A 27,513-nucleotide genomic window follows, 5' to 3' on the forward strand; every position below is an offset into this window, starting at 1 on the left:
CAATGATCTGAATACAATCTTCGTGCACTATCAATGCTCCGATTGATTCATAATAATGTCGTTTAATAATAATAATAATAATAATAATAATAATAACAATGAAAGAAACACCTCTTCATAAAGAACAACCCTGTCTGTGTCACCTTCATCCCGATGGTGGTTGGCGTACCTCTCAGCATCCGGTTAAGAAAATTAATTGTCCTAATTTATTATTAAAGGACTTGTGGACAAATGATTATTATTCCACTCTTGGGCAAAATTTGCTGAACAGAGTTTGAACTGAAGTCGATGTCGATTTTATTACCTCCACCACCAAAGGTGGACGCCTGGACAGAGGCTGTGTTTTTGTCTCTGTCTGTCTGTCTGTCTGTAAGTAGGTGAGCAGGATATCTCAAAAAGCAGGACGAAACTTGTTGGAGAGGTTGGGAGTGTGACAAGGGCGAATTGATTCGATTTCGGTGAAGGTCCGAATCCAGATACGGATACGGGAGTTATTTAATTTTCGAACTGGTTCTTCACCATTGAGAGATTGCGGCCAAAAACGATACATTGCTGGATAGTTTAAAAAGTTGTGCACGGGTTATGACAAAACTAGGTGGACGAGTTGGTGGGCTGACAATAACAAGCCGATTCGGTTTTGGTTCAGATCCAGTCGATCAGTGGGTTACAAAACGTAAACTGTTCAGCCTGACAGAGGTATGTTCTCTTCCGAGTGCCTTTGTGGTTGCAGAAATGATTGTCGCCATGAGCAAGGCCAGTCATCGGTATTTCTTGAAACCATTTGTGAAGTATTGTCGCGGCCCCGGCGTCGCGAAGGAACCATGAGAGAGCGGCTGTTTCTGGTTCCTCTCCGGACTCACCTGGAATCGCAGGCCGTCGCACACTGATAACTTATTGTCGCGGCGGGTCGCTAATCGACTACGAACGCCAGTAGCTTGACCACGTGCGTAGCAAGGGTCCTTCGTCCGCCAACCCTTTACCTCGGAACGCGTGATCGCCAAATCAGGGAATTGTGCCCTCGATGAGTACTTGCGTTACTCAAGTACTGACCATGTCAGGTGCAGCCGAGCGGAGCCTCCAAGTCTGCACCGGCTATTGAACAGATTTTGGGGCATAACGTCCCGGCTCGGCAAGGGTGCGGGCCGTGCTAGACCAATAGAGGAAAAGACAAAAGCGAGCTGGGTTCATGTCGAACAACTACATTTATTTAACAAAAGTAAGGAAAGTTATGTGGCACAGGATGGAATTTACTGCAGATGTACATCAGGGGAAGCAAGGAATTTGTGGGGTGTGACAAAAGACATCCAATATTTCCAAAAAGAAGAAGACATTGCAGAGTTATCCTGAATGTTCTTAAACGGTCTTAACTTATGCCACGACAGGCGCCATCGCACACACATGCACACACACAAACCCGAGGAAAATTAGATAGCCCGAAGAGATAGAAGCAGTTGAGGATTAGCGACGTCTCAATACCTGGCGTGGTACCCAAAACGCTTGGAAAAGGGGAGTATGGAGAAATACTGAGGGTTTCTTGGGTGAGAGGTGCAAGTGCAATGCAATGTGGGGTGCAGCGTGGTGCAAGAGGAAGAATGTGAGGTGCAGGTCAGTCTGATTCACTCTTGAGTTCGCTCTTGGGTTCGTTATGAAAAGAATGTTCTTGGTCGGGCTCACCAGCATCGATTGTTCTTTTGCGTCCACAGTAGAAGAGAGAAAGATGGTCGAAGAAAGAAAGAGAAAAGACCCAATCGTAATGGTGTGAGAATCTGTAGGTGCAAGTGTCGCTGCGGGATGCAGCTGAACTGAGCGTCGATAGAACGAGAGCAGCCCCGGTTCGCAGCCGAGCTTGTGTTCCCATGCTCGGTCACGCTGACTCGCAATGCCCCCTCCGCTCAGCGCCGACGCTTGTCGTCCTTGCGCCGACTGTTTCCCCGGCGAGGTCCGATGTCTGGCGAGCTCTGGCATCTTCTGCTTGTAGCCTGTTCCGTCCCCTGGCGATTCTGTCTAAAATGAGCCGCATTTGCTCTTTTTATGAGCCCCGGGCGAGGGGAGGAACCAAAAGTTGGATCAAACGAGGCTCTTGGTGAAATCAAGCTTCCCCATTGGTCTATTGCGATGGAAGCCATGCCCCATCAGGCCCCAAAACTGAATTACGGCTCAGTCGCTCGCCGACAGGGCCACGAGTCGGAGCTCCGACTTCAACATTGGGCCATGGTTTTTGGAGGCACCTTCTGGCCCTGAACGTTTGCTGGCCTGCATTCAAACGTAGGATTTAAGGCAAATCCCTGCACTACGCGTAGGTCCTCCAACGAGCTCCAGCACACGTTCGCACTTCGAGTTATGCCCCGAAATATCCTTACAGTTGTCCCATCAGCGTCCCTCGAGGCTGCGGTGAGCGGTTGATGAATATGTGGCAGTTGCGGCGCTTGTCGAGAAGTAGGAGTACGTCGTGGCGTTCGTAGTGAAGAGATCGCGAAGATGTGGAAACTCCTCGTGACGATATCATCAACAACGGTCGCGTTTGTAACTGAAATGTAAGCGTGGGTGGTTGCGGGGATTTTTTGGTAGTCGTACATGAAGTGGTTGTGGTGAGCGTGGTAGAGTTTGGTGAGCAGAATGAAATCGGCAGTTGAGAATCGGTGTGCAGTTTTGAATGGGAAATGGCGCACAAATGCAGACGAGGCACTCGCTGTGCCGCTCGCTTGGTCCCCATCCGTTTGCGTGCGTGCGTGCGTCCTTGCGCGTTCCATGCGTGAGAGAGACCAAGTGGGGGCAAAGTTGTGGAAGAAGTGCAAGGGTTGAAGATTGGAGACCCAACGATAAGGTCCCTAGGCAATGCATCTTTTCCAGCTACCCACGAGACACATGGAAAGGGCTAACTAATACACGTACTGTTGAAATAACTACCTGGAGATCACTGTATGTTGTGTGCCATTGCCTTGGAGGCACGCGCTTTCACGGTATCCTGTGACGTCACAAGAATTGTTATCATCGGGGCTTACACGTACCGATTACCTCTCCATTCTACCCGTTTTTATTTGACCAATCAGTCGCATTCCGTTCAGTTCGAACGTACTTCGTGACGGAGATTCCTGATGTGTGCAACGTCTTGTCTCCCCAGGACTGGCTTTCCTTGCAACTCTTCAAATGCAAGGACAAGAAAAGCGAATCCTTGCTGGACATCGTCGGTCCTTCGACGTCCCTCGAACGTAGCTCCAAGAGCATCCACAGTGGTGGAGACCACATCCATGAACTCCTTTTGGTACTGAGACGTGCGTGGGCATTTCAGTTTCGCAATCACCCGTACAGTGGTTCAAGAACAGACGTTGAATGGCTGAATTGTTGTTTTGTTGTATCAGGAGAATCAGACGCTGTTCAAGGCTGAACTGGATGACGTTGCATGGCAGGCCTACCTCGCGCACGTTGACGCAACACTTTTCGACGGTTTGACCAACATTATCAAGAACTCGTTCCAGATGCTCCTCACCAACATGGACCTGCAGGTAGGGAGACACTGAAAAATGGAGAATGATGCGATGATTTTGATCGCTGCCTCCATGGAATTTGTTTTCATTGTTCACTGTTCACAATATTCGATACGAGGACATTTCTATTTGCAACAGGAAGCTGCTGTCCCAATGTTTGAAGTTCGACTTGAGTTGGACACTTCTGAGCTCATCTTTAAGCCGTCGCTCGAGATAAACTCTCACGGTGGAATGTACGACCTGATGCGAAATCAACTGGATGACATTTACCGCATCGCCGCAAACGTCGGCCGTCCCGTGCTCGGGAAGCCATCTTTCCAGGTACGCGGACATCTGCCCTCAGTCGGGTACCGGTAAGCCAGGTGTCGGCTTGACGGTCATATCAAGGTGGCCTTGATGTTCAAGCACCTATCAACCCGTTGCATTAACACTCGGTGGGTTGACTCGGTCTGGCATCCTTCTGAGGTACGCAAAATGAGTAACCAGCTTACTGGGAACACAGGAGCACTGCATCAGCTTCACAGATGTGCTCCGAGCAGTGATGCAAGCCGCAGGTGGTTTTTCAAAATGAACGAATGAATCGAGAAACTGCTCGTAATGTGACTGGTCATGAGGATCAACAGCTGTCCGATGTTAATTTACTCGAATTTGTTTTTTTTAATTAAACCGCCCGAGGAATACAGGGCTCCCTGGTGATGCATTCGTTCCTGAACTCTTTCACACTTACAGCAATTAAACCCGGTGTTGGCTTAACGGTTAAGGTGGCTGTCTTGAGATCCCAGGGTATTGAATTCGAGTCGTGCCCTTTTGTGGGCTCGTTCCCTTTTTTGAGGTCACGTGATCCAGAAAAGAAAGTTCAGCCTTCCTGAAATGCCATTTATCACGTTGCAGTTTTAAGCCTGCTTGATCAACGCGATTCAAAACATCTTGAATATGTTCCTCATGCTTCTCAGGACACGAAGCAGACACATTTTTGTCGTTTAGGTAACGCCGGACGCCCTCCTGGCCAGCTGAGATCTGTGACATCATTCGCCAGAATGCACTGGGAGCAGAAGCAAGACCAATGAGGAGCACGGCAAAACGGAGAGGTCCCCCTCGTGTGTGATGGAAGCCGTAAGGTGTCTGCTTTCGCTCATGCGAGGCCACTTGATGGTATGCACTCTGAAGATCAAGAGTAGAGAACATTCTCGCTCCCCGAAATTCGGCGAATACCTCCTCAACACGTGGGACCACACTCTGTGCGGAGCGTTGGTGCTGCCCAAGCAGTCTCCTTGGCTATCGGACACAATCCTGGACGGGTCGCCACTCCGACACAGGATACCGGCAAGCTGGCACTGATTTTGTCGACTTCGGAAGGATGACGGGCAGAGTCAACCCCACCTGGTATTAATTTAACAGCCGAGTGGGATGTGAACTCAGGATCCTACGATCCTAGGATCACAAAGCCCACCACCCTAACCATTAAGCCAACACCAGGCATAGTCGAACCCACTGTTCGTCTGTTTGACATGCAAGATCGTGTGTCCTGTGTTATGTTTGTTCTTGATGATGATATACAGCGTATGACCCCCCCCCCCCCCCGAACCCATGATTTGTCATGAAAAGCATTCCTTTTCCTCCCTGTCCATGTTCGAACCGAATTTCTCACCTGTTATCGATTGCAGACCGAACTGGAAGAAATGGAATCGTTGTCGCAAACGCGGAATCAAATCCTGAGCAACGTGGTCAACGCGATGGTCGAGGCTCTTGATTACAAGGCCCTCTTCGAGGATTTCTCTTTGTTGTGGATTGAAAGCCGGACAGAGTTCTTCGCTCACTTCTTGACCCGCGGGATATCTTCTCGGCCCGACGAGTTACGGGCACAAGAGCAACGGGATCAGCAGGCTTGTCCTCCCACCCTCGAAGACTTCAAGTGTCAGGTACCTTCGTCGAGGTGTCACGGTGAGGAAAATTCACAAACCGTGGGCTTAAAAATGGGGCACGGGACGACGACTGAGACCCAGAGAGAGGGATCTCTTTTTGAAGCCTCCCCGGAGAACCGAGAGCAGAGCGGAAGGCTGATTGCTTGTTGTCGGGTTTGTTTTGTACAATTTGATGGCCACAACTTTTAACGGCACCACAGAGTCTCAGAACCACACGACTAAAACCGCCACTTACTTTCAGAAGTCCCAATGCTACAGATTTCCCAACTGTTATCAACTTCCGAGCTGTATCTCGGAGCCGGCTTTGACTTTCAGAATATAATTTTGCTTCGATAACGGGAACACAAAGTACGCGGGTTGGCATCATGTTTTTTTTTTGTTTTTTGACCTTGACATAATTTTTAAGGTCATGACCCCAATTATAGACATTTTAATATTTTTCACCGTCACTCGACTGAGGTTTGTCCGATCGTGAACGAAATTGCCCTCTCGAGACAGCCCATAATAGCAAGGTGGGTTTACGCTGAATTTAGGTCATATCCATCCGGGTTAAAGGTGAAGGTCAAACGGCGGTCTGAATTAAAATAAATTAACGCCTTTTTTGTCTTCGTTTCATTTTGCCACTGGGGAATCTCAAAGGCCGCTCGGCCTTCCAAAGAAGTTCTTGCATCGTAATCGTGGATCTGCACTGATGTTGTGCGCCTGATATTTGATTGGTGACCTTGACCTAGTTTTGGGGGTTGTGACCTAATTAACAAAAAACACCTTTTTGAATCACAGATTGAATAATTTTCCTCCGATTTTAATGATGTCGAGTTTAATGGGTAGTTTGTCGATGGGGACACATTTTGTTAATTTACACTGCATCCCTAAATGTTGAATAATCAGGTCATGTGGTGGGCCGAAAAAAATATGGCCATCACTGGATCACGGGCCAAGGGTAAGTCGCGGCCGATCGGCAACGGTAATCCTGCCTCGGTTGGGGGAGGCCTACCCATGGCGATCGCTTTGTGATCACAGACATCGTCTATTTTTCACTTTCTCTTTCTTTTCTGTCTCATCCTTTGGATGGAGGTGTACCCTTGAGTTGTCCGGCGTGTAGGAGCCGAAGTAACTGCGCTGTTCTCAATGTCTGAATGCTTCTGCACTTCAAGCATCCACTGAGGACAGGGAAGGAACAGGTGTGAAACCCAAGGGGGATTTGAAAGGAAGGGCCCAACATTCTCCCACATTTGCACACATATTTGTTCCGTACATGGGATATAGTAGTCCGGGAGCAGAGAGGGTTAACCCTGCATTGTTGTATTAAGTTTTTTTTACTGTTGATTTTGGTAGCCAAGGGTCTCTATTTTCAGAAACTGCTTGATGACATGTTGTCACCCTTGAGCAATTTGAGAAATTCAAGATGGCATCCAAGATGGCCGCCATTACCTATAAATGGCCATAACTCCCTAACTATTCACCCGAGAAAGGTGATTTTTGTCTCTATACCTAGGTTTTAGGGGTCAAGCTATCCATTATAACTAATTATTATGTTAATATCATATTACATAATGGGAATTTCCAAGATGGCCGCCGTAACACTAAAACTGGCATATCTCCTTAACTATTTACTCCAAATTAGTCGTGAAGGTGTCTATCACTGGGTATTTTGCAGACACATCTATCTGTATCAGATCAAAGTTCATATGCTGATGATGTCATCTGGAAATCCAAGATGGCTGCCAGTTTACAAGCACTGGTATATCTTCTATACTATTCAATCTTGGGGAAAATATGAAAAGGTAAATGACCACAGGTGTTATATTATAACAAATGTTCTTTAATTTTAAATCTGAATTCTCACACAGACTACCAAAAGCATATTATACAATTCATATTTAAGGATGGCTCCCACTTCACCAAATAATTTACACTGTTGTACATTGTGTTTCCCATGTGCATCGCAAAGACATGCAATCAACTATGATGTCGGGTTACAGCAACCCTGATTATAGCAGGCACAAAATATTGTACATTTCATGTTTGCAGACTTGCAACGACAAGCACATGAACTGCATTAAGTAGTACTGTGGCATCCACATTTTATTAGATGTAGTACCATATCTGGGGCTAGTTCCACTTCATCAGGGAGGGTGACTGGTTTAAGGGACTTGTTTTGGTCATCCTTTACCCAACCATTTTCCGTTGAGTCCAACTCGGGTGGGTTCTGCGCTTCCAGTGACTGCCATACCAAAGCCTGATGGCGAGCTCTTTTAACATTTTCCTTGAATGCCTCAGTTGTTGGTGGCAAGATACACAACTTCAGTGTTGATGACCCTTTGCCTGTTTTTGACAGCCATACCTTTAACCTTGTCTCTGACAATGTACTACAGTTTGTTTGTCCATAGCATGCGGAAATGAAGGAGGTAGCCTGTTGAATAACAGATTCCATAGAATGCCCTGGTGCACCCAACAAGTTGAGTGAGTGCCCCGATCGAAGTTTTTTGAGTACAGTGGCCTTTCCAATTCCAAAATAGGAGGCAACGGTGTCACAACCAGAAAGTGCATGTGCCGGGAACATTCCTTCGACTATCTCAGAATGCTTCTGCACAGTTTTGCCTATATCAACCACCGTCCTTCCTTTGATGGGGGACTCCATCAATACAACATTCTTGAGATTTGCCATGTGATGATAATGCAGCAACAGTACAAAGACGTCAGTGTCATCGGCAACAACAGTGATTTTGCTTTCTGCATTTTCCGTGGCAGAACTCTAGACCTGTTGGTCAATGACGTTATCTGCTTCTTCGTGTGAAGTTGCCAGATCTGCCCATGAGATGACAATTCCACCTTCACTGATTTCGATTGGCATCGGATCTGCTCCTGTTACCACTAACTTGTGATGTTGTGTGTTGTCCTCGTGAAACTTCTTATCCTGGACTAGATCATCAACTATCAGTTGCATCAGTTGCTTCTTGTTTTTGGAAGAGGCTAGTAGAATATTCTGCGCTGGAAGTTTACTGTTGACTTGCAAATGATGAACCCTAATGACACCAGTTGCCCTAGATCCTCTGGTAACACTCTTTGTGCTGTAATCATAGTATCTGTCAAATATCAGATACATGTCCTCAACCCGTAACCTTTTTCCTATTGCATATTTGAAGTTCGCTATATAGTCCTTGACAGACCCATCAGCAGGCCAAGGAACTACCCAGAGTATTGCTGAGCCATCGAGCACACTAACATTTGCACCACCAGCAACTCTATCAGACACCTCAACTTGGAGAATTTTCTTCAAGGTAGATTTCGATTTCGCAATCCTCACATCTCCAGTATCATCAAAGATGGACGTTGGAACTGGTGCAAGTTCATGACCAAGCACATCCTTAATGTTAATGTCCCACCCACTAGCCTGTAGGACAATCACCCTTGAGTAAATCAAATTGGTATCAAATACTTTCGCAGCTCCGACCTTCACATGCTTCCTTGCATGATCCATCGTAACAACCTTCTTCGTGATGTTTTCATAAAATCCCTGCGGTAACCGACTTTCGAAAACTTTCATTTGTTCAGTCCCGATTGTGACAGCATTGTGGACATTGACTTCAGTTGAACCAATTTGGCCGCAAACTACATTTATTGATTATACCACTGGGGTGTGCCACAGAATCCAAAGGATTAATGCAAGTGTCGAGTTTTTGTCTGATTCCATCTCGGTCTCTCTTGTCTTCAGCGATCCTGGCTTTTGCCTCTTCTTTGTGTGTTGTCACCACCTTGCTTTGAGTGTCCTCATCCATCATGTCATCCAGATCAGATTCCAACCTGCTGCATGCATGCAGACTAAGGGCCCATACCTTCAGCGTTTCTGGCTTAAGCGTGATGCCAACTATCCCCCCAGGAGCATGCCCAATACCGCATGAAGCTCGTCTCAATCATCATATCGCTCCAGATTCCATTCCATAAGCCAGCAGAATGGTGCATGACATGCTCCCCCTTCATGAAGTGTGACAACACCTCTTGTGGTAGCCGTTCCATCTCACGAAGGTAGCACAACCCATATAATATCTCGCATAGTTCACATGCCCCGCAGCAAAGAAGTATGGTAGCATTTGCCTGTAGGTTGCCAGATGAAGTGTCCAGTCACCTTCGCGCTCAGCCTGTACGAACATCATGGTGAGCAGGACAGGTTTTATCAAGACATCGACCCAAAGTTTGTTAGTTTGACTCTTGCTGACTTCGGTTTCGAGAATTTGCATGAGGTCACCACTGCAATGTAGTGGTTTATCCTGAATGATTCCGCGAAGTGCCTCTTCAGCTACCATTCGTAATGCTCTGACGTTCTGGAGAAACTTTTTTCCAGTTAGCATTTTCGACACACCGCCAAACACAGAGAACATTATATCTGACAGACCGGTATCAGCCATCAGTGTTCCGATAGATCCAATGAAGCTCATTAGAGAGTGCATCCTCCCAACCGTAGAATAACATTTGAGAATTTTTCTGGATAAGTCCACGGAACTTCTAGAGCGACCCTGTACAGCTGCAGATCACAAGTAAAAACTACGAACTGTTACCCAATATTGCGTGTGTTGACCTGTGCAATGGCCATTGATGTCATCATGGTATCTGGGTGTGACGGGATCATGTCTATTGAGGGAAGGTAAACAGCCTTCGTCTTTGGTTGTGCTGAATGACCCTGTCGACGTGCAGCCACAGTGTTGTACCCATTGTACTCAGGACAATCTAGTGTGTTGTTCATGTCTTGAAGGAACGCGAAGTCCATCTCACTGGCTCTTCCCTTTGAAATTACTTGTTGTGCCAGCATACGCAGGGGCTGAACGGATAGTTTGGGGGTGTTCTGTGGCATCGGAGGATTCTTGGGACCATTATATCTCTCTATCTCGACGTCATACTCGAGTGGCTCAACCATGTCTTCCTTTTTCACACGCCTAATGGTGTCTTCTTGGACTGTTTCACAACTGTTACTATCTGGTTGTGTGAGCAGCATGGCAAGGGAATGGGTGATTAACTTTCCGTTTGGAGACGATATGTCAGTATCAAAATTGTCTACAATAACCTGAACCAAGCTTGAACTTGAAGTTGATAGGACTGGTAGTGAAGGTTCCATGGTTGTGGCTTTGGCAGCTGAATGTTTAAAACGCCGTACTTCATCGTAGGTACATGTAACACCATACTCTTGTAACATGTTGATAAGTTTTTTTTTTGATCTCATCTTGATGCCAAAAGTAATTTGCAAACTTGTGGGCTGGTTTTTCATCACCCCAATTACCATTGAACCAATGAGAAGTGCAGGTCGTACCCTATCTAGGTTAGGAGACAGCTTCCCAAAAAGTTTCACCAAAGTGTCACACACGGTCTCTCTACATTCCTGTCGGTTAACCCGAGTATCATAACAATCTTTATCTAATGTTATTGGTTTGGTTATCAGACTTGGTTGCAGCTGAAGCCACATTTTTTTCTGACAAGAAGCTGTTTCGGCAATCCACATGATACCTTGCATCAGCTGCGTGAAGGTCACTTAAAGCGCTATCGACCCTTTGCCGCACAACGTCTGATAACTCATCTTGACGCCGTTTGCAGGCTTCAAAAATACTTTGCTTGAGTGACTTCTTGCCACCTGCGCCGCCTATTTCCCGACATGAATATGCTGGTCGCCAACGTTTTGGGATTTTCGGATCTTTTTCAAACACTCAAGTTTCACCACAAAACAAACAATGTTCTTTGAAGATAAATCCTGGTAGTGATGAACGTCTCCTGGTCTTTGGTGGAACGTAAGACGAAGCACTTTCTGGATTCTTCCTTTTGTGCCTTTCAACCTGGACGCTTGAAGTGTATGTTGAAGCACAGTTTCTGTGCAATTTAACTGTGCATTCAGGATTTTCACTTACTTTTTCTTCAAGAATTTCATGATACCTGTCCCCGTAGATTTTGCTATGCTTGATAAAGTTTTGAATTCTGACAGAGCCAGTGTCTTTCAACGGTTCGGTCTTATTCTCACATCCAAATTTGGACACGAAAAAGCACTGTTCTTCATTCATTTTTTAATCGTCATGCGGGCAGCACCTGAAAAGACAATAGTGAAGTATTAGTGCCTGTCCATTACAATATGATATTAACATAATACTTAGTTGTAATGGATAGCTTGACCCCTAAAACCTAGGTATAGAGACAAAAATCACCTTCCAAGGATGAATAGTTAGGGAGTTATGGTCATTTATAGGTAATGGCGGCCATCTTGGATGACATCTTGAATTTCTCAAATTGCTCAAGGGTGACAACATGTCATCAAGCAGTTTCTGAAAATAGAGACTCTTGGCTACCAAAATCAGTAGTAAAAAAAACTTAATACAACAATGCAAGGTTAAGGGAAAAAATTTCATGGCTCCCAGACTATAGTGGGGGTTGGCAGGGAATAAGTTTGTGCCATTGGTTTCACCTCGTCCGGGGTGGGGCTTTTTGACCGTTCGTGGGAGGCCACCATGGATCAATCACAAAGTTAGTCCTGCTTTCAGCGGATGGAGTCCTGAGAGCCTATGTCTCACCATCAACCCCCCTCTGTTTAATGACTACAACCGACACGCCCCATCCAAAATCCTCAATCCAAATCCCACAATGCTGTTCGAGTCTTCTTCGGCTGCCGTAGAGTCTTACGGGGTGCACTTTTATCTGGTGCATGCCCACACCGTGGTTCTCGGCTCAACCCTGGAGGAGGATTATTGTAAGAGGGTCGCTACGATGCGGAGGCATCATGGATTCGAGAGAGAGAGAGAGTGAAAACTTGAGGTGGATGGGATCACATTAATTGATGGAGTTGCATGTGCGAAACAGTGTTGGTGAGAGTGGAATAGAAAGTGGATAGAGGGGTCTTGCTGGACGAACTGCAGAGCAGTTTGATGGGAGAGCGGGAGTCACTTTTATCACGTTTTGTGTGAGCCGGCTATTAGAGATGAGAGTTGGGGTGACTGACTAGAGATACCTGGATATGACAGTTGGAGTTTAAATGAAATGCTAAAAGGAGTTTAAATGGGTGCCTGCCCCTTGAAATGCTCTTTTAATTACTCTTTTCAGTCCGATTGTCGAACTCACTCCTTTCAAGAAAGTATCTCCATCAGCAGAGAAGTCACGAGAATACTCAATGGTTGTGATGTCATCGGAGGACGATGAGAGTTATTAATTCGATATATTAACATTATTGTGTGTTTCCACCCCAGATTGATCATTACGCTGCCACGTATAAGGAAGTAACGGCTTTGAAGAACATCCACATCATATCAGGCTGGTTTCAAGTCGACTGCCGACCTTTCAAGCAGGCGTTATTGTGCATCATTTCCTGCTGGAGTCTCATGTTTAAAGAACACCTCGTCAATCACATCACCAAGAGGTATTTTGTGCCATTGCACCCGAACACACGATGTAATGCTTCTTAATCTCCAAATCCACCTGGTGCGTTCAAAAACTGATTCCATTGAGTTATTCACAACAGAGTACAACGAGGCGAACACATATTTTTACTCGTTGCTTGTACGATGGCATGTTGAAAAGTAATGCCTCTGATCCTTTTTCTCCAAAACAGGCAAAGCTATTCGAATGAAACAAAGCGCAGTCCGCACATTAGTTCTTCCATCGACTGGGTGTGAAGTTTCGTCATTCTGACACTTCATGTCTCAGTGATACGTTAGTCAAGATGGTATAGGGAAGCAAGACGTTGTCAGTGATGTTTTGCATGAAGCACTGGAGATGAGAGTTGGGGTGACTTACTGGAGATACCTGGAGATGAGAGTTGAGGTGACTGACTGAGATACCTGGATATGAGAGTTGGGGTGACTGAATGGAGGTACCTGGAGATGAGAGTTGGGATGACTGACTTGAGATACCTGGAGATGAGAGTTGGGGTGACTGACTGAGATACCTGGAGATGAGAGTTGGGATGACTGACAGGAGATACCTGGAGATGAAAGTTGGGATGACTGACTTGAGATACCTGGAGATGAGAGTTGAGGTGACTGACTGGAGATACCTGGAGATGAGAGTTGAGGTGACTGACAGGAGATACCTGGAGATGAGAGTCGGGATGACTGACTGGAGATGAGAGTTGGGATGACTGACTTGAGATACCTGGAGATGAGAGTTGGGATGACTGACTGGAGAAACCTGGAGATGAGGGTTGGGATGACTGACGAGGTACCTGGAGATGAGAGTTGGGATGAGTGACTGGACATGAGAGTTGGGGTGACTGACTGGAGATACCTAGAGATGAGAGTTGGGGTGACTAACTGGAGATACCTGGAGATGAGAGTTGGGATGAGTGACTGGAGATGAGAGTTGAGATGACTGACTGGAGATACCTGGAGATGAGAGTTGAGATGACTGACAGGAGATACCTGGAGATGAGAGTTGGGATGACTGACTGGAGATACCTGGAGATGAGAGTTGAGATGACTGACAGGAGATACCTGGAGATGACAGTTGGGATGACTGACTTAAGATACCTGGAGATGAGAGTTGAGGTGACTGACTGGAGATACCTGGAGATGAGAGTTGGGATGACTGACTGGAGGTACCTAGAAATGAGAGTTGGGATGAGTGACTGGACATGAGGGTTGGGGTGACTGACTGGAGATACCTAGAGATGAGAGTTGGGGTGACTGACTTGAGATACCTGGAGATGAGAGTTGGGATGAGTGACTGGAGATGAGAGTTGGGGTGACTGACTGGAGATACCTGGAGATGAGAGTTGGGATGACTGACTGGAGGTACCTGGAGATGAGAGTTGGGGTGACTGACTGGAGATGAGAGTTGGGGTGACTGACTGGAGATACCTCAAGATGAGAGTTGGGGTGACTGACTGGAGATACCTGGAGATGAGAGTTGGGATGAGTGACTGGAGATGAGAGTTGGGGTGACTGACTGGAGATACCGAGAGATGAGAGTTGGGGTGACTGACTGGAGATACCTGGAGATGAGAGTTGGGGTGATTGCCTGGAGATACCTGGAGATGAGAGTTGGGATGACTGACTGGAGGTACCTGGAGATGAGAGTTTGGATGACTCACTGTTGATGAGAGTTGGGATAACTGACTGGAGGTACCTGGAGATGAGAGTTGGGATAACTGACTGGAGGTACCTGGAGATGAGAGTTTGGATGACTGACTGGAGATACCTGGAGATGAGAGTTGGGATAACTGACTGGAAGTACCTGGAGATGAGAGTTGGGGTGACTGACTGGAGATGAGAGTTGGGATGACTGACTGGAGGTACCTGGAGATGAGAGTTGGGATGACTGACTTGAGATACCTGGAGATGAGAGTTGGGATAACTGATTGGAGGTACCTGGAGATGAGAGTTGGCGTGACTGACTGGAGATGAGAGTTGGGATGACTGACTTGAGATACCTGGAGATGAGAGTTGGGATGACTGACTTGAGATACCTGGAGATTAGAGTTGAGGTAACTGACTGGAGATACCTAGAAATCAGAGTTGGGATGAATGACTGGAGGTACCTGGAGATGAGAGTTGGGATGACTGACTGGAGATACCTGGAGATTAGACTTGGGATGACTGACTGGAGATACCTGGAGATGAGAGTTGGGGTGACTGATGGAGGTACCTGGAGATGAGAGTTGGGATGACTGACTGAGATACCTGGAGATGAGAGTTGGGGTGACTGACTGAGACACCTGGAGATGAGAGTTGAGGTGACTGACTGGAGATACCTGGAGATGAGAGTTGGTGACTGACTGGAGATACTTGGAGATGAGAGTTGGGGTGACTGACTGGAGGTACCTGGAGATGAGAGTTGGGATGACTGACTTGAGATACCTGGAGATGAGAGTTGAGGTGACTGACTGGAGATACCTGGAGATGAGAGTTGGGGTGACTGACTGGAGATACCTGGAGATGAGACTTGGGGTGACTGACTGAGATACCTGGCGATGAGAGTTGGGATGACTGACTGGAGATACCTGGAGATGAGAGTTGGGATGACTGACTGGAGATACCTGGAGATGAGAGTTGGGATGACTGACGAGATACCTGGAGATGAGAGTTGGGATGACTGACGAGATACCTGGAGATGAGAGTTGACATGACTGACTGGAGATACCTGGAGATGAGAGTTGTGATAACTGACTGGAGGTACCTGGAGATGAGAGTTGGGATGACTGACTTGAAATACCTGGAGATGAGAGTTGACGTGACTGACTGGAGATACCTGGAGATGAGAGTTGGGATGACTGACTTGAGATACCTGGAGATGAGAGTTGACGTGACTGACTGGAGATACCTGGAGATGAGAGTTGGGATGACTGACTGGAGGCACCTGGAAATGAGAGTTGGGATGACTGACTGGAAATACCTTGAGATGAGATTTGGGCTGACTGATTGGAGATACCTGCAGATGAGAGTTGGGGTGATTGTCTGGAGATACCTGGAGATGAGAGTTGGGGTGATTGTCTGGAGATACCTGGAGATGGGTAGGATAGGTAGGATTTTGATAGGTAGGACCATGGTGGAATAAAGATTGATAGTAGTATCTGTCTTTGATCAATTTGAATATCTTTGCCTGTTTTGGAGAAAACAAACAGGAGGCATTACGTTTCCATTTGCACCTTATTATTGTGGAAAAATTATTGACACCTCGTTGGCTTTGTGCACATCGTCGGAACAAGAAAACTGTTGTTTGTTTGTTCTTCTCCTCTCTTGTGTTCAGCTTATCAGAGCTTGAAGAGTTTTTGCGGAAAACTGACGCAGGCTTAAACAAACTCCCAGATGAAGGAGATTATGCTGGCCTGGTGAACGTAATGGGTCATCTTTTACAGGTTCGGATGTTTGAAGGTTCGGATGAACTTTTGTTCGGATGTTTGAAGGTTCAGATTAACTTTTGTTCAGATGTTTGAAGGTTCAGATGAACTTTTGTCTTGTGTGATGAAATTTTTTATTATTACTTGTTGTTTAATTTTGTAGTTGGTCGGATGAATTAGGTTTGCTACAAATCGGCTGTGGCTGGGCTGACAGGATGGCCTCGGCCCGAGAGGTATGGATATTCGACTCGACGCTGTCTAGCCTGGGTTTGAATCCTGACCCAGCTATAAACTGTCATTCCGGTGTTTCACAGGCAGAATGATTCATCAATGTGTGTGCCGTCCCTTGGACGGATGTTAACCGGGCGGCGTCCCATCTGCCGACATTTGTTGGTGGACTTTACAGATCCGGATCCGATAATTTTTTAAGAAAACTTGGTGGACTGGATGGGTGTGTGACGAGGACGAATTGATTCGATTTTGGTTCAGATCCGGGTCTAGATCCAGCCAATCAGTGGGATACAAAACGAAAGGTCGCCAGCCTGGTGGAGGTGTTCGCTCGACTGAGTACCGTTCTCGTCATTTATTTATTTTTGTTCATTAAATGGAGATTCGTGGAAAAGTTGGAATGCAGAACGTGCGCACTGCTTGCTTGAAGTCCTGGAGGGAAGAGTGAGACAGAACAGTCTCTGGAAAGTTGTTCCATACACCTGAGAATCGAGGTATAACAAGGGCTGAGGTGTGCAGTCAGCCTGATGTTTGGAAGATACAATGTCGAGACTAGTGGAGGAGCTGGAACATCGAAAGGATCAGGATGTAACAGAGCAAAAGGGACAATAGAAAGGGAGATGAGGGGATGTGGGGGAGTGAGAGCTCACCAACAACAGGGAGAAGGGACAAAATAGAGGCAGACTTGAATAAATAATGGATGTGTTTTTAAGGGGAACGGATTGGGCCCAAGACACTGATTTGGGACACTCCGACCTTGACAGGAAGAGGAGATGAGGATCCCGTTGAAAAAGCTACATGCTGACTATGAGAATGGAGAAGGGTCGGTAAGCCAGGAGAGGAGGTGGCCTTCGATACCGCAGGCACAGAGCTTGGAGAGCGAAGCGGGTGCCAGACAGCCAGATGAAGTCGTCGTGTGTGTGCAATCATTGCGTTTTGCATTCTATTTGCAGGTGAAGCAGTGCCAGGCGGCGACAGATAACATGTTTGAACCTCTTAAGCAAACCATTGAACTGCTCAAGCATTACGGCCAAGAGTTGCCTGAAAGCGTTCACACTCAGCTGCAGGTACTTTGTGCAGAATGCAAGCAGACATTGCGATATCATTTGTGAAATAATGTCTTCACATAAGACTTTTGATGGTTCGTATGACGTCACTTCTTGTGACATCACTAACATCACTGTTTGTTTCATTCTTATTGTTTATTTTGATGCTTTAAAGAATCTTCCAGAATGCTGGGATAACACCAAAAAGTTGGCGACGCGGATGAAGCAGAATTTGTCTCCACTGTTGATGGCCGAGATGGCTGTGTTGCAGCAAAAATGTGTTCAGTTTCAGGTGATGCATCCCAACTACCTCTCAAACACGTCCATTGATTTAAACACGCACGGTATTTATTTCTGTGCCGCATGACAAAACCGTCCCATCAATTTATTCACCCCATGTGTCCAGAGAGATTTACTGCTGCTGCCTACATTTTTGTCGACATGACGATAGATTATGATAATGCACAGAAGCTGTAGTTAAAAATCTAAATGGCCTTGGAAGTTTTTGTCCCCACGCCTTTTTAAAAAAAACACGGGGACGTCTTGTAATCTGTCCCGTCCGTCTGTCTGTCCATCACGGAATCTCCTCCCAAACGGTTGCGGAAAAATTCCCCAAACTTGGTGGTTATGATCACCCCGTGGCAAGAACGTGCAAGAGCATCTGGAGTGGGGTAAAAAGGTCAAATTCCCCACAAAAAACACAATTACAGGCACATTTTAAAACATTTTTAAACGTTTTTAATGAAACTTTGTAAATGCAATCAACATTGGGGGACGCATGGAATACGTAACGGTTTTTACGCCTCCTCCGATGAAGTCGGCAGAGCCATTATGTTTCCCAGTTGTCTGTCCTTCCAGCTGTCCGTGAGAGGTTTTCGTTGCGGAAATAACTTAAGAACGGCTGAAGGGATCGAAGTCAAACTTGATGTAAGTACGTATAATGATTCAAAGATCAACTGATAAGATTTTGGAGTCAAGAGGTTAAAAAAGATCAAGAGGTCATGTGACGTAAAAATACTGCGTACTGTGCTAACTTGTGAACCAGTGATTGGATTTTGACCAAACTTGATACATGCATGGGTAATCATGTAAAGATGAACTGATTGGATTTTGGGGTCAAGAGTTCAAAGGTCGGTGGTCATTTCAGGTCAAAATGGGGTGGGGGTGGAGGGAGTGGTTGAGAACTCGAAGACACACCGGGAAAAATCACAGAACCCTCGGAATGCGTCGGTGAATGAAAATTTAAATAAATGGGCGGGAAAATAAATGAAAATAAATAAATGTGGAAAAAAAATAAATGCAGGTGAGTGACCCAAGACAATGGGGAAGCACGCACGGTTCGTTCTTGCTTACAATGTGTCAGCACATCCCGCCAGTACAAAAACAACATTCTCATTCGGTTTGGAGGACGTCGGAATTTGAGGCCTGGAATGAGGCGGGAGGAAAGTATGTGACATGTTGATTGTCTCTGATTTGTCAGTCGTTTACTCAATTTCCATGCAGTAATTATGAGTGATGCTTGGTGTAGTAAAAACGAACTTAATCACTTTATATTCACAGGAGAAGTTAGACGAGTTTCACAAATGGTTTGTCATCAAGGCTCCTTTCAGTTTTGACCACACACGTCCTTACCCCGCATTGGATAAGGTAATGTTGCTTTCGTTATTGCATGAAACTTCCCTTCTATTTCATTCTTTCCCCCCATCACTGCCACCATTTGTTTTGTTTTTTATCCTTCTTCGTCTTATTTTGAGTGATCACATTGTTGATACTGTTGGCGATGCGATTTCAGTGCATACCTTCGCATTTACAAATTCCCATCTCGGAGCTACCTTTGGACACACAGGTTTGGCAGGGTGGGTCTCAGAAGAGAGATGGAAGTCATGGTGAAGACAAAATAGAGTAAGATTGTGTTGGAGAAGCAGATAGTGAAAGAAAAGTAGATTTGGAGAAGATTGAATGAGGGGGTTCGAGGGAGGGATGACATGACTTAAGTAGCAAGCGGAGAGGAGTGAAGCCCTGTTATAAATGCAGCTGGATTACTGGCTTGCTGAAAGAAAACCGAAGTCCCTGGCCGCCATCGTGGAGCTCACCACAACATGAAAAAGCCCTGTTGAAAAAAATTAATACTCACAGTTTCTTTAAAAACCTGCTTTTCCATGTTGTTTGCTTCGGAACTTTCGGTCGGAAGGGAGTCCCAACATGGCGGCCGCGTGGCCTCATCAGCAAACACACTCTCATCCATCGGTGGTTCCTCCACGTCATAGAGCTCGGTGGAGTGAAGCAGTTTTAAAAATCCCATGATTGTTGTGCACTCATGTACGCCAAATATTTGGATCTATATTTTTGTTTGCTTGTTCTATCTTCCGTCTGTTTTCCGTACTTCTTGCAAGTGCCTCTGTTTTTCCTTTTACTTCTTGTTTGTGTCTTCACATTTTATTTTTCTCAGCAAGGGATTCCAATGGAGATTCCAATCGCAGATGTAGCAAGGCAGAGCGTTTTTAACAGCTGAGAACCATGCTGGGGTACATACATTACAGTAGATCTGAGAACAAGTATGGACTCACTCATCCACTGACAGATGTGCAGAATGCTTCAGGGATGGGTAGGTGTGCCTTAGGGTCATAAAAACAAAATCCAAGAGGACTGGTTCTAAAAACAAAATCCAAGAGGACAATGGTTCCAAAAAAAATGTTTGTCTGTCTAAGTGACCCCCATCAGACATTTCCAGGTTATAAATTCAGATTGGATTAAAAATACATTTTTTTAATGAAGCATTTTATTCGCAATGCGGGATTTATAAAGCCATTGGGTCGAAGATTTGAGAACAGGGAGAGGATGCGGAGTACGGTGTCGATTCGTTTTTTTTTTCAACACCGTCTCCAACGTGCACATTCAAGGTGCAAAATCAAGTTGTGGTTGAATTAGATGTTAAAATGTTGCGGTTCGATTTGACAACTTTGTCGAACCGAACCGTCGGACGGATGGACGTACTGGTCCAGGCCATCGGTCTCAGACCACGGGTGGTGCGGGGTATCACACCCAGGAACAAGTGTGCATAATTTTGACACATTCCACCTTCAAGGTATAAAATCAGCTTGTGGTTAAATTAGATCGAAAAAATGTTGTGGTTATGCGAGACTTTGTCGAAGTGTGCAATTCTGCTTGTGGTGTAATTATATTGGAGACCGCCTCGGGATGGTGTGTTGAAATTGGGATGTGTGCAGACTCACTGACTGACACACACTGACATACCAATTACAATACCCTCTCCCGTCCCTTTGGGAACGTCTGATGCAAGGAATGGTTATTTTTATGTCATGTCTGATTTCTGAGGCTCGATGACATTTTCGTCATCTGTGCACTACTTTCCCTTCTCTTGAGCTTGTCCTCAACAAAAAACCTGAAGGTAATCAAATAAGTCAAATATCGTATCAACGATTATATTGTTGCAGCCGCGGCCCATTCCGGTCGCCCAGTTAGAGTTCCGCTGGTCGTGTCAAAACGACCACAACCGTCAGCTAAGCCCAGAGCTCCGATTAAACTCCTGGACCTGTTTGTCACGCCACAATACTCGTTATGACTGTGTAATTAACTAGGCGATGCGCCGGTCGGCGCTCGTGACCTTTCTCATCTGGCCGAGCAAGTGTAGATCGCGAGCCCTGCCTCAGCCGGATTGAGCCAGCTCGTCAAACAACACTGAAATCACCAAATGAGACAATGAAATCACCACAATGAGCAGATTCCAACCCTGCGACCAGATACATTCATGTTGATTGTTTTAAATGATAATTATGACGTCATAGGTCATGTGGTGTGGTCATGTTGGAAAAAAAGGAAAAACTTTGGACCTCTGTATCTCCAAAACCGGTCCTTGGAAAAAACTTGAAACTTGGCACAATTACTTGCCATGGGAAACAAGTGTGATTTTTTTTGATGATGTCATAGGTGGCTTTATCCAATCAGTATGAAAATGTTTGAGTGACATCTATTGCTAAATTGTATGGGGTAAAAAAAATTGACGACGTCATCGGTCACGTGATTCGGAAGCCATAATTTTTATGTGGGTGGAGGCATATCTGGCTTTCAACAACACCCTTCTAGTTTCTTATCGCATCAAACGTTTGTCAACATCAATCTCCAGATATGCCCATCACTTTTTCTATTTGCTCCCTTCTTTCTTTTAATTGCTTTTCTTCATCTGCACTCCGAGCAAAAACAGCACATTAAAGTAGAGCACATCTCCAAGAGGGAAGTTGACAATTTCAGTTTGTCTTGTCATTTTCAAACTGACAGAACAAAGATATGGTAACTAGCCAAATTGTACAATAACACTGCCTGAATCACAACTCTCCAGCATGGTCTCACTGTTTCACTGCCTGCTGTAAAAGCCACAGGTGCAGGACTTCAGTTTGGGATCGGCAAAAAGGATCTTGGTAACGTCTGTAAATTTCGTTGAGTTTTGAAGCCTACAGGGGTCTCCAGTTGGTGTTGTTGTGCCAGCCTGTGTGTTAATAGCCGGGTCTTTCCTGAACACCATCATGTGGATGTGCTCGAGTTTCCGATCTTGCATTTTGTGGCAAAGAATATTAACCATTTTATTTCGTGTTGTTTTGTGAAATGGAAAAGGCTGGACGGTACATGGAGCAGCTGGATGCAGAGCTTCTTGAACTTACAGCCTCTGCTGGATTTTTTGAAGTCACCCCTCCATGCAGCAATCGGCTAAGCAAGTGTTGGCACCAGGCAGAGCTGCTGAAGGACCTATGGGATGTCATCACTTCAGTAAGAAATGCACAATACAGAATGCTGATCATCTTTATTGTCATTGCTCAACTGTGAGATTTTCTCCATTGGAAGTCTCGCTCGGCGAGACAGTTAGGTTTGCCTGATTGAGATATTTTGAGAATGCTTTAGTCACCGAGAAGGTTATTAGGTCTTCATTTAAAAACATTTTGAATTGAAAGTTTGTGTGCGCTTTCAACATTGGGAGACGCATGAAAGATAGAACTATTTTTTGGGGATTTGAACCCCGGTTCATGCCCCGGGGTGGGGACTTAGGTTCACAGGGGGTCAAAATGGGGGGAAAAATTGAACTCAAACTTCGATATTGGGTCATTCTTGCTGGAAATTTTTTACCATCATTCAACTTTGCTTTCGGTGGGATGGTGTGGGGATTAGTGTGTGTGCCATCGACTTTGCCGCAGTTATTTTTCAGAAACCTTCAAAGAACGCCTCATGAAGTGTATGATCATCTAACTTTGTGCAGGCGAACACAGCTCATCCTGCTCCCCACTCCATTCCCTGATAGGATAGATCTACCGCTGTGTTTTAGGTGCAAGAGCATTGCATTCTCAACCTTTTGGGATAGCTCACCCTGGAAAGACCTCCGCAGGGAACACGTGTACCAGGCTGGTTGGCCATCATCAGCATGGGACAAATACTGTCGGAACCTGGCATTCGCGGGGGATACGTTCTTGAAAAGTGCCGCGATTGTTGAATCCGCGAATTTCAGGGAATTATTTCAATGGTAAAAAGGTGGGACAGGTTCCCGGTGGTTCTTGATTCGTAAGAGAAAATCAAAAATCCCGTAGAAAACCCCGTCAAAAAGGTCAGAAAAACACATGAATGTGCTGAGCACAGGGCCGTAAATGTAGAAGCAGGTCAGAAAAACCGCGAATACTCAAAACACAGGACCACGAATGCAGAAGCAGGTCAGAAAAACCGCGAATACGAGAAGCACAGGGCCGCGAATGCAGAAGCAGGTTAGAAAAACCACGAATACCCAAAACACAGGGCCGCAAATGTAGAAGCGGGTCAGAAAAACCGCGAATACCCAGAACACAGGGCCACGAATGTAGAAGCGGGTCAGAAAAACCGTGAATACCCAAAACACAGGGCCGCGAATGTCGAAGCGGGTCAGAAAAACCGTGAATACCCAAAACACAGGGCCGCGAATGTAGAAGCGAGTCATAAAAAACCGTGAATACCCAAAACACAGGCCCGCAAATGTAGAAGCAGGTCAGAAAAACCGTGAATACCCAAAACACAGGGCCGCGAATGTAGAAGCGGGTCATAAAAACGGTGAATACCCAAAACACAGGGCCACGAATGTAGAAGCAGGGCAGAAAAACGGTGAATATCCAAAACACAGGGCCACGAATGTAGAAGCGGGTCAGAAAAACCGTGAATACCCAAAACACAGGGCCACGAATGTAGAAGTAGGTCAGAAAAACGTTGAATACCCAAAACACAGGGCCACGAATGTAGAAGTAGGTCAGAAAAACGTTGAATACCCAAAACACAGGGCCACAAATGGAGAAGCGGGTCAGAAAAACCGTGAATACCCAAAACACAGGGCCACAAATGTCGAAAGAAGCAGGTCACATTTTATGAATGGTGAATACGCAGGGTCCACACATACCGGAACTGCGAATGTCGGGGTTCGACAGTTCTCCACTCCATGGGTGAGATGGTCTCACTTCCTTCAGATCTTGAATCCAAGAAAACTCGTTCACTGTTATGGGACCAGGAACCATGTGTCACATTGATGACTTCCACATGGATCCTGACCATCACGATGTACCTGTCCGTGGTTTATAATTTATCGGATCACATTGTTTACCACGGTGCACCTCAATAGGGGTTTTAAACAGTCATTTTCTCACAATTCATAAATGATAAAAGCACGAGCTGCCACCCTGCCGCTGTCTCAGCAAAGATAGATCCATACATACAATGCTTCGTATGAAGACAATTTTCTTTTGGATTTCAACCCGGATACCGACATATTTGGTGAGGTGCTAACATCTGATCGTCAAATATGGTGTCAAATGTGAAAAATAACTGTCAATTAAGACCTTACCATGATAGGTAGAGAGGGAACGGACAATCGATCAAGGATGATTCGCGTTAACAACAGGGAGAAAAGTAATAATTTTTGTTTTCCACTCCGAACATCAGTGTGTTGGACCGGAACAGGATTGACACATGTCAGAATAAAGTAGGCCACGCACTCGATTGTTCACTGGGCTTTGAGGAAGTTTGTGTGTCACGAACGAAACGTCACCTTGAGACTTGATCGGCTCACACTCGTTTGTATGAAAATATGACACATGCTCTTGGCATCCACTTGTACACAGCAGTGACATCCACTTGATCCTCATGACCCCCATGATGTCTTTTTAAAGCATGTCCTCCATGATGTGTACGTCACACAGATTTCTATCTGCTATCCATATCTGACCGAACATTGTCTGTCCATGCAGGTGAGAACTAGGATAGCATCTTGGGAAAACACCTGCTGGAAAGACATTAACGTCGACCAGATGGACATGGAAACCAAGAAGTTTTGTCTTGACTTGCGTGCCATGGACAAAGATCTTCGTTCTTGGGATGTCTACAGTGGGTTGGACAGCACTCTCCGTAATTATGTGACATCCCTGCGCTCTGTTGGGGAACTTCAGAACACGGCCATTCGAGAGCGACATTGGCAGGAGCTGATGCATACGACGGGCGTGAGAATCACATCTTACCCAAGTTGTAACTTCATCTTTTTCATGTTATCAGCTGTCCCCAGGGCTTTGTGTGAGCATTGTGAAAGACCAACCGTGTTGTTTTCTCTTTGCTTGCTGCCCTCTGTGCTTGTTTTGTCACAGGGTTGTTTGTGTTCATTTGTTGCTGCTTCAACTCAAAATTCCTATTGATGGTGACATTATAACTGTGTTCCTCAAGGTCAAAAACTAACTGATGTTTTCATCTGACAGACAGCTTTATCACTGACCTCATTGCTAATGATTCCTCAGTTTGTTTTTCCCATACGATGTCGACACTCGCATAAGAGCGAACACAGAACATATAACAAGGGGAGCAGGAGACAAGAGGGGTAAAGAGAGGGAAGCACAACAACAGGAGGAAACAGGGACATCACGAGATCTGTGGAAGGGAGTGGTACGCAGGATAAAACAAGATGGACACGACAGGGACTTTCAGGAAGGAAAGCAGGGAATTTGAAGGATGTGGGTTTGGGGTAGATTAACGGGGGTAGAAAAGATCAAGGTTTTTGGATGGGAGAAGATGAGAGATGGTGGTGAACATCTGTTTTGGAGACCTGGAGGGAGAAGTTGGATTGAAGAGAGTGTGGGAGTTTGTTCCAAAGGTGGGGAAAAAAGAGGAATGAAAGAGTGAAGGTGAGCAGAGATTCTTGAATTTGGAAGTTTCCCCAGAAGGGGTTTGCTGGCAGACCTTGAGTTCCCTGTGGAAATATGGAGGAGGAGAAGACTTGGGTTTGGGTGGGGTTTGAGGCGTTGTGGGGAGGGGAGTTGAGGACTGGGGGTTGGTAGGCTGGAGGGTGGATGGGATTGAGTCCTTGGGATTGGATGTTGGGTTGAAGAATTTGGGGGAGGGAGTTGAGGACTCGTGGTTGGATGGGGGAGGGTTGATTTCATAAAGTAATATCTTTGGAGAGCACATAGTTAACCAAGATTAAACTTTAACCTTTGAAATGCTGAGCATCAAGCAAGGAAGCAGCATGTACCATTTTTAGTCTTTGGTTTAACTCGGCTAGGGTTCAAACCGCTGACCTCCTAGACTCAGAGCGGATGCTCTCACCATTATGCCACCAAGTTTGCTATGGACTTTGCAGGTACTCACATGTCATTTATTTCCACTAATTGTATTTACTTTCATTGTGGAAAAGATATAACAATGGTATATATTGAACTATTTTGATTTTCGCGTTCCTATAACGTTTTGACGGCCAAATGTTTCTAAATTTCATTTTATTGACATGGAGGAAGGTTCATTCTTTGCAAATATCCATGCTACATGAGAGTGACGTGGACCCCACAGGTGCAATTCAGCATGTCTGAATCGACGACACTTTTTGATCTGTTGAGCCTTCACCTGCACAAATTCGAGGAAGACGTTCGTGGAATCGTTGATAAGGCCGTGAAGGAGCTGACCATGGAAAAGGTAGTACCAGCATGCAGAATGACTACGCTCACTCTCAAAAAGGTGAACCGTTGGCGGTTGGCTTTGGCTTTTGAACTTGAGATGAAATTTTTCCTCGGATGAATGTGCCAGGTCCTGAAGAAACTGGATGCCACTTGGTCAACCATGGTCTTTGAGCATGAACCACATGGACGGACAGGTACACCGCTACTCAAGGTTGATGATGAATTGGTGGAAATCTTGGAAGATAACCAGGTAAAATTTTTGACGGTAATGAAGTATTTTGTCAAAATATTTCTTGTTTTGGTAACTGAAAGTGTCGCACATTTTAGATAACTTAATTAATTTTGCACCTTTTTTTTCTTTTCATAGTGGACGTGTCATATTTGGTTGATTTCATCTGAGCACTTGGTGCAGCTAAATTGTTCTGTTAATGGAAATCATGGTCTTTGCATGACTGATGCTTGAGCATCCAACTTTGGTGTCGGCCGCAGGTCCTTGTGATCAAAAGATAAGCCGTTATCACAGGATGATGCTGAGGTAGTGTGCTTACCTTTGAGCTGTCTCGTCTGTGTTTGATTCTCAGCCCAACCGTAAACTCATATTGGTGCTTCACAGATACGATGTTGCATCACAAAATGGGTGTCCCCCAGATGAACGCAAAGCTGGGTACTTCTCCACTATTTTTAGTTGGTGGACATTAAGAATCCCACAGTCTTTCACACAGTATCTTTCGAGCTATAAGAAAATAAGCCAAGGGTCGAGAAGTATTTTTGTTTTTGGTTTAAATATTTTTTTGCCAAGGCTGACAGTCACCAGAGGCATTACGTTTTCCGGTTGTCCGTACGTCCATCCGCCAGGGATAGGTTTTCATTGCCGTGATAACTTAAGAAGGGCTTAAGGGATCGAAATCAAACTTGGTACAAGTATGTATAATGATGGAAAGATGAACTGCTAAGATTATGGGGTCAAGAGGTCAAAGGTCCCGTAAGGTAAAAACGCTAACTTATGAACCATTGATGGGATTTTGACAAAATTTGGTGTGAGAATGTATTTTGATGCAAAAATTAACTGATTATATT

The 27,513-nt window shown here is 45.5% G+C and overlaps 1 protein-coding gene across 1 annotated transcript in view; it reads left to right on the forward strand.

Annotated features, from left to right (window-relative positions):
- The window catches only part of LOC147012521 (dynein axonemal heavy chain 17-like), a 138,142-nt gene that overhangs the window by 61,513 nt on the left and 49,116 nt on the right, over positions 1-27,513 (forward strand). The window contains 13 exon segments of the mRNA XM_085855736.1: positions 3,122-3,262; positions 3,360-3,503; positions 3,624-3,806; positions 5,150-5,404; positions 12,622-12,791; positions 16,118-16,226; positions 17,390-17,503; positions 17,658-17,774; positions 19,043-19,129; positions 22,112-22,264; positions 24,748-24,996; positions 26,330-26,452; positions 26,564-26,686. Of these exon segments, the coding sequence (XP_085711862.1) occupies positions 3,122-3,262; positions 3,360-3,503; positions 3,624-3,806; positions 5,150-5,404; positions 12,622-12,791; positions 16,118-16,226; positions 17,390-17,503; positions 17,658-17,774; positions 19,043-19,129; positions 22,112-22,264; positions 24,748-24,996; positions 26,330-26,452; positions 26,564-26,686 (1,968 nt within the window).

Source organism: Eptatretus burgeri, chromosome 14 (assembly GCF_056783735.1).
Source record: "Eptatretus burgeri isolate ZD-2024b chromosome 14, Ebu_testis_v1, whole genome shotgun sequence".
Lineage (NCBI taxonomy): Eukaryota > Metazoa > Chordata > Myxini > Myxiniformes > Myxinidae > Eptatretus > Eptatretus burgeri.